The sequence below is a fragment of the Nicotiana attenuata genome, chromosome 4 (assembly GCF_001879085.1).
Source record: "Nicotiana attenuata strain UT chromosome 4, NIATTr2, whole genome shotgun sequence".
Taxonomy (NCBI): domain Eukaryota; kingdom Viridiplantae; phylum Streptophyta; class Magnoliopsida; order Solanales; family Solanaceae; genus Nicotiana; species Nicotiana attenuata.
Window position 1 is genome coordinate 5,462,871 of NC_031992.1, and position 8,656 is coordinate 5,471,526.

The 8,656-nt window shown below is 38.0% G+C and overlaps 1 protein-coding gene across 1 annotated transcript; it reads left to right on the top strand.

The window, feature by feature from the left end:
* Positions 474-1,307, top strand: LOC109225115. The gene has a single exon (XM_019389703.1). The coding sequence runs from the start codon at positions 521-523 to the stop codon at positions 995-997; it is 477 nt and encodes a 158-aa protein (XP_019245248.1). The 5' UTR covers positions 474-520; the 3' UTR covers positions 998-1,307.

Genomic DNA, 8,656 nt, shown 5'->3' on the forward strand with positions numbered 1-8,656 from the left:
GTCAATCATCAAAATATCATATACATCAACATATTGGCGATCTAGTCTAAAACTTTTCCATTTGACAACTAGCATTTGGCACGGGAGGGAGACTTGGAGCAACGGTAAAGTTGTCTCCTTTGAGCACAGAAGGTCACGAGTTTAGCCGTGGTAGCAGCCACTAATGCTTTCATTAGGGTAGGCTGTTTACATCACATGTACACCCATTGAGATGCATCCCTTCTCCAAACTATAATGCGGGATGCATTGTGCACTGGGCAACCATTTTTTAAAACTAGCGTTGGGCACAATAACTGCTGAATTAGTAGCTCTAACGTTTGGCACAATGAATAACTCCAACGACCAGAACTTTTTTGCTAAACTTCCAACTGCCAACAACCAATTAATAACACTAATATGTTGCCATGTTTTTCTTGCTCTAATAAATTAATTTTATACTATATATAATATTACCCTCAGTTGCAGCTAAATCATACAATATATATATCTTTCTTTCCTTATCTAAATCATCTGCAAAATTATGGCTAGTGATCTGCAAAAATCACACGAAAATGAACGTGAAGGAGCAGAAATTACATATGGAGCTGAAGATTGCTACCGCAAAATTACAGAACTTTTGCAAAACTTGGGATTTCCAAATGGAGTTCTTCCTCTTAAAGAACTTGAAGAATTTGGCTATGTTCGCAAAACTGGATTTGCATGGATGAAACAAAAGGCGCCATACGAACATTATTTTAGTTCAATGAAACTTCTTGTAAGTTATGCAACTGAGGTTACTGCATATGTGGAGTTGGAGAAAAGGAAGCTGAAAAAAATAAATGGTGTTAAGGGTAAGAAGCTACTTATTTGGGTTCCAACAGTTGAAATGAGCATTGAAGATCCTGCTTCAAAGCAAATTTATTTCAAGATTCCTATAGGAATTGGAAAGTCTTTTCCAATTACTGCTTTTATGACTGAGGAGGAAAAGCATAAGTACTTGGAGAAATCCAATGAGTAGTAGTATATATGTTTTTGCGTCCAGAGACGGCTTCAGAATTTGAAGTTTATGAATTCTGAATTTGGCAAAATACAGCTTAATAGATTCTGCTATACATATTAAGTAAATTTCTTAATACAAATACAAAGTTTTAGGCTAAGCTACTAGATTCTATCTAGAGCTCTAGCTCCGCTACTATTTGCATCCTCTTCTTTTTCTTCGGACAGGGCTTGAAGCTTTAATTTGCTTTCATCATCTTATATTCTTGTACACAAGCGCTTGCTAGTTAAGAAGAACGATATTGATGAACTGAGTAATATCTTATGGCATATGTTTTTGCTTTCATTGCATTTGTGTCATTTAATCTGTTATAGCAAGTTACTTCTCATTTATTGGAAGACTCCTATGGGAACTGGAAAGTCTTCTCCAACCACTGCTTTTATGACTGAGGAAATGCAAAAGTACTTGGAGAAAGCCAAGGAATGGTAGTATGTCGAGTTTAAGTTATATACAACATCAGCGTAAGAAAATTTTTATACTATATCGCGTCATGACCCAAAGGATATTATAGGTAAACATCCATAAAATGCGAGATTTGTAATCTTAAAAGACATGGTACAAAAAGTTTAGGAATATTCTCAAATTTACATTCCGTAGCATATTCCAATTCGTAAAATGATTTTCACCTAGACCCCAACACTACTAAAAAATAGTGCAATTCCGTCCACTATTTCTGACATAAATCGGTCGAAAATTGATAATTTTCAACCGTATTCCGACCGATTTTAATTGGACGGAAAAATGATGGTCGCAAACTTGTACCGACCGAAATCGGTCGGAAATATGGATAAAAATTGGGCAGAAAATGCCTGTTTTTAAGCTACACCACCTGCCAATTACAACCAATTAATATCCATCCTATAATGGCAATATTATATTTCTGCCATTCAACCATAATTAATCAACAACAATTAACTAACTAATAACAACTACAACAATTAACTAACAAAAATAACAAACTAACACTAACAACCATACAACAACAACAACTAATAACAACCATAACAACAACGCCAACCACAACAACAACTATACAAATGTTCAATAACAAAATAATATCAACAATACAATCATCATTCAGAACTTGTCTCAACTAAATAACAGTCAAGTTCAATAGTTTCTTTAGCAATACACACCATTCAATGAGTGTTTTATATAACATCATCTCCATCTTCACTCCTAGCACCTTCATCGTCAGCATGGTTCGAAGGATCACAACAAGAAGGATATATATATAGTATAATGTAGTATATATACTAAGTGTATAGTATATAAGCTATATTTGATATAACATTAGCTATACATACATACATACATACATATATATATATATATATATATAGGCTAACTCCAAAAGCAACATCCTACTGGTAACTAATTTGCTTCAGAGAGAAAACATAGATCTATAGGTTGAAGTCTCAACCCTATGAACCCTCAACCCTATGAATCCTCTTCCTCAATTCCCCCAAACCACCTGACATTAACCTCCGATCTCCAACACTTCAAGATGGTGAAGAAGCTAAAACGTCCTATATAGACATGGTCACATCTTCAGATAACATGGTTTTCACCCCAAAATAGTAATCAATGCAACATAGAGCTGTCAGAAGTTTTTTCAGAAGAAGGAGAAGCAATGGCAAGTTTATTACACCCCCCCACTCAAGGCTTTAAATTGATCACTCTTACGGAGGAAGACAAACATAGAATTTATGAACCATGGCAATGTTCAATTATTATCAAACTATTCGGTAAACACATGATGCACCAATATTTAAAAAAGAAAATCCAAGAGCTTTGGAGACCAACGGAAACCTTCTCCTTAATTGATCTGGGAGAAGACTATTTTATCATCCAATTCAAAAAAAGGAAAATATGGAGAAAGCACTACATCAAGGCCCATGGTTTGTAAATGGGCATTACCTCTCTGTAATCAGATGGAAACCAAATTTTGTGGCAACCAACGAAAAACTAACTACCTCTACAATATGGGTTAGATTGCCACAATTACCAATAAAGTTTTATGATGGAAAAATTTTACAAAAAATTTTGATAGGTTACAAGTACTTCGGGCACAAGTACTTTACTTTATATTTTGATGATCTAACAAACTTACCATCCAGAATCAGATAAGGAACCTATTACACATTTACAAGACCTTGAGATCACTAAGTTCCAGGTTGGGATCCAGCGTGGGATATAACTCAACTCTTCAAAGTGGAAGGAACAACTGAGGGAACAGGTCCCTATCAGTTCCCGAGGAGACTGTATGAAGTCAACTCTCCAGCTGGAAAGTTACTACCTGCACACGCTACTGTACAGGAACAGTGCAACAGTTAACTTTCTGTGGAAGGCTTTTCACCTACCTTGCTTACATCATTGCAAGTGATGTCACACATGTATAAATACAATCAAGGAAGGTAAAACAACTTACTTCATGAGAGAACCAAATAAAGGACCTGAAGCATGCCTGGTACAATCATTCAAGTTAATCGACTCAAGATAATCTGGGCAGTGTGCCTTTAGATTCACAAGAACCAGATTAGGGACCTGATCCCTTGGTGTTCCCCTGACAGAAGTATGAGTCAACTATACAGTTGGAAAGCAACTGCAGAAAGTGAGTGCCTGCAACTGTACACGCGACAGTGCTGCAGACAGTGCAGCAGTCACTTCTATTGGGAAGAGGCATGTACTAACCAAGATTTGACATCACCATGGTGATGTATTTTGAAGTATAACAACCTGGTGCAAGGCACAAGACTTTTGACTTGTGCATTTTTAGTGATATTCTCTCAAGTGCTAGAAATACCTCTCTCAAGAACAAAGTTGCTGCTACCTCAAGGACCAGATCCAAAGATTGAAGATATCTTAAGTCCTTAGGTTTGTTGAGTCTTTGTTATTTGTTTTTCATTGTAACTCCTATCCTGCTTTCTTAGAAGCTTTGTTTCAGGAAACTCAAAATCATAAACTTTCTGAGTTTGTGTTGTGACTAGAGTTTGACATAAGTTAAAGTCTTTGTAACTAGTGAGTGACAAAGTGGCTTGTGTTAAGTGTATCACAAGTTAGTTGAGTTAAAGTCTTTGTAACTAGTGAGTGAAAAAGTGGCTTGTGGTAAGTATATCACAAGTTAGTTGAGTTAAAGTCTTTGTAACTAGTGAGTGACAAAGTGGCTTGTGGTAAGTGTATCACAAGTTAGTTGAGTTGAAGTCTTTGTAATAGAGTCATTACAAAGTGGCTTGTAATAGGGTGTTTACAAGTTAGTGAAGTTGAAAGCCTACAAGTGTAGGTCGTGGTTTTTTATCCCCTTGAGTTGGGATTTTTCCACGTAAAAATCCTCAGTGTTCTTTATTTACTGTCGAGTTACTGTGGGAACAGTTAGAGAACTTGATTCCCTATACTGGTTGTCGCTTACAGTGGGAATAGATAGAGAATTTGGTTCTCTATACAGTCTGGTGGACGCTTAGTTTCTATCAATTGGTATCAGAGCAGGTTCTTTCTAAAAGGTTAACACCTAGAAATGATCTACATGGCTGCTCCACCAAATAACGAGGAAGGATAATCAACGTACAGACCACCAAGATTCAACGGTCAATACTATGGTTGGTGGAAAACAAGAATGCATGACTTCATTATGGGTGAGGACTCAAAGCTATGGGATGTAATCTATGATGGACCTTTTGTTCCCATGAAAACTGTTGGTGAGGCAACAGTTACAGTCCCAAAAATAAGAAAAGAGTACAACGATGCTGATAGAAAGGCTATTGAGAAGAATTTTAGGGCAAAGAAGATTCTTGTTTGTGGCATCGGACCAGATGAGTACAACCGCATATCAGCTTGTCAGTCTTCTAAGGAGATTTGGGAAGCTCTTCAAACAGCCCATGAAGGAACTACTCAGGTTAAGCAGTCCAAAATCGATATGCTTGCTACTGACTATGAGCTTTTTAAGATGAAGGAGGATGAGTCAATTAAAGATATGCACACACGTTTCACCTCCATTATCAATGAGCTTCACTCCCTTGGTGAAGTCATCCCAAGAAACAAGCTGGTCCGGAAAATACTCCGTGTTTTACCAGGTTCTTGGGAAATTAAAGTGAATGCTATCACTGAAGCCAAGGATTTGCAGAAGCTGACCATTGATGAACTCATTGGAAATCTCAAAACTTATGAGATGAAGAGAAAGAAGGATCTTGAAAGAAGAGAGCCCCAGAAGGAGAAGAACCTGGTTCTCAAGGCTGCCAACAAAGACTCAAGTAGTGATGAATCCGACATGGAATATCTTACTCGAAGATTCCAAAAGATGATTCGAAAAAATGGTGGGATTCCAAAGAAAAGAAGTTCCAGCAGGAATTTCGAAGAAAATGATTGCTGCCATAAGTGTGGAAAGTTTGGACACTTCATTAAAGACTGTCCTTTTCATAAGCAGGATCATTACAAAACCAACACTGAAAAGGCCACTAAAAGGAACCAGGTCCTTGACAGAAAGTTCAAAAGAAGAGATGTTGCTGACAACATAGTGAAGCAAGCCCTGGTTGATCGGGGAAATTCCTCTAGTGAATCTGAAGGTGAAAATATGATGGTTGCTGACAATGGATCTTCAGAATATGAGTCAATCTTTGCACTCATGGCCAAGTCTGATGATGATGAGGACAAGGAGGAAGATGAGCTAAGTTTTCTTGATATTCAAAGAAATTTGATAACTTACTCTAAGAAAAAATTGATGTCCTTAGAAAATGTATTGATTGATGCCTATCATAGCCTCATTAATGAAAAAAATTCTTTAATAGAAAAAATTGGTGGCATTGAACAAGAGAGGGATTATATGGTAGCTTCCATTGTAGACTTAGAGGAAACTATTGAGAGTCTGAAGAAAGAAAAAGAGGTTTTAACTGAGAGTAATGCTAACATTGAGCATGAGAGAGATGACCTATTAGTGGTGGTTGTAAACTTAAAGGAAACAATTGGGGAACTTAAAATGAAAGTAGGCCTAAGAATTCTCAAAAGGGAAAGGAAGTTGCAAGTGAGGCACACATTAAGTTTGAAAGTGAGTTAAATTCAGTGAAGTCTAGTCTGTGTGCTGAGCTTGAGAAAAACAAACAACTTCAGGAAGAACTAGGAAGAGTGAAAAGTGATCTTGAAAAATCACTTAAGTGGACCTGGTCCTCTGATGCTATCACTGCCTTGTACACAAACAATGGGGGAAACAGGCATGGAATCGGGTTCCAAAGGGAAAAGACTCCCTACAACCCTTATAGCAAGTACGTTACTGTACCTGACAATTGGCTTTGCACTCACTGTGGCAACACTGGGCACTTTAAAGAAAATTGTAAGGCCAGAGTTCGGTCTCAACAGAAAAACAAAGTTTTTGCTGAAAAAGTAACTGCTGCTACAGAACCTGGTCCTTCACATAAAAAAACGTATAATGCCTGCTTGGACCAAAAGAGCCCTCATTCACCCTTTCCTCATTACAGGGGACCCAAACTCGTTTGGGTTCCTAAGTCTAACTACTGATTTTCTTGTGCAGGGAACAGTGAAAGGGAGCAGCCTACAATGGTACATGGATAGCGGCTGCTCAAAGCATATGACTGGAAGTACAAATAATTTCCTTTCACTTAAGGCCCTGCAAGGAGAGAGTGTACCCTTTGGAAATAGCTAAAAGGGGTACACTCTAGGAGTAAGAAGGATTGGGAAGTCACTCACTCACTCAATTGAGAATGTGTACTATGTCAATGGCCTGAAGTACAATCTCTTGAGTGTTTCCCAGATAGGGACAAGGGAAATAAAGTGGAATTCTTGTCCAAGATATGCACAGTCACAAATCTTATGACTAGTGAGGTGGTGCTTGTGGCCAACAGATACAAGAATGTTTACGTTGCTGATTTTAAGTCCCTGCATGGTGGTGATCTAACATGCCTAAGTGTCATTGATGATGATGTTGAGTTATGGTGAAGATGACTGGGCATGTGAGTTTCTACTTGTTGAAAAAGTTGGTTATGGAGGACCTGGTTCATGGGCTGAAGCAGTCAACACTGCTTGCTACTTGATTAACAAGTGCATGATCATGTCCCTTCTCGAGAAGTCTCTTTATGAACTGCTCAATGGGAGAAAAGCCAAGTTAACTTACCCGAGAGCCTTTGGATGCAAAATGTTTAGTTCTCAACAATGGTGGCAAAAGGATCACATAACAAAGAAGATGAAGATGAAGAATTCACAAATGCTCCTGGTGAAGCTATAGATATTGCAAATGGAAAGACTGATTTGATGGGTCAAGTCAAGCAGAAGGATGAAAGAGATGCAGTAGAATCTCCAAAAGGCACAGAGGAACCTGGTCCCTTTATCACCTCGACTTCAGCTGAACATAGGGTTGTTGATGCAGCATTAGGTGCTCCTGATGCAGAACAAAATAGTGGGAGTCATAATTCTGTTGATGTCAATGATGATTCACATATGGAAGAACCCGGTCCTTCAAATTCTGAAGTTCAAGTATCCAACTAGAAGCAAAAAAGTTCACATCCCTTCAAAATATCAAGCAACATCTTGAAGACTTTGGTGTACTTACAGCTTGAACCCGGTACAACACAAGAGGACAAAGCGCATTGATGTGCGACATCTTTTTGAGGGATAATGTATAAAAGGCTCTGATTTGTATGAAGTACTGGAAGACGGAGGACCAGGTAGTAGACATCTTCACCAAGGCGCTGAGCAGTGAACACTTTGAAAGAAATCGTCTGGAGTTGGGGTTGATCAAGCTTAACAGAGGGACCTGGTCCCTCGATGTTTGGCTATGTTAAGAAGGAAAGGTACAATGCTAAAAAGTGTTTTTCAGCAACATCGAACTCAAATTTATACTGTTACAGGTATACACATATGGCAGTTTCCGGACAAAAACAAGTAAGAGTGACATTGCACTTCTAGAAGTCTTTGCTTATATTTTCAAAAACAGTCAAGGAACCTGGTTCCTGCGACTCAGGTTAGTGGTCTTTTCAATACTTATATGTATTTTTAAGTTGCTGAAGTGTCATGTCATTAATTTATTTCCGCCTTTCTCCTGCCTCTCTCCTAACTTTTGAAGTCCAAAATGTTAAACCTTTTCTGAACTGACATGTTACCCCAAAAGGGCACTTATTTATCTCACACCCAACTAAAATCGATTCTTATCTTCAAAACCAAAATCAACCCTGTCTGAAAAAGAATCATTCTCTCCAAATATGCCAGAAGTGAACCCAACTCTATCACTTTCCAAAATTCTAGCTCCATCTGAATCAAAACCCCAAGAAATCTTTGGTAGATTTTGATGGAAGTTTAACTGAAATGGAACTGGGTAGATCTAATATTCTAGAGCGTGAGGCTGAAATTGCCGGTGGATTTGTGGAAGTCTTGAAGGATGGAAAAATTAGTAAATGTGCAAACTGAATGAGGGACATGATCCCTCAAGTCCTTCTTGGGAAGTCAATTTTAATGATGTTCTTTTTCTTTTTGAGTTCTGTGTTTAAACGAACTTCCGATCCAGTAAAAAGGATTGATGAAAAGTAGGTTGATTGATGATGAAGTGGTGTGACCTGCTGATGTGATTGTGCGAAACAAAAAGAAAAAAAGAAAGTTGGCTGAGAAAGATGCAGCAAACAG

Excerpts from the sequence above, each read along its gene's own strand:
- LOC109225115 (XM_019389703.1), top strand. The coding sequence starts at position 521 with ATGGCTAGTGATCTGCAAAAATCACACGAAAATGAACGTGAAGGAGCA.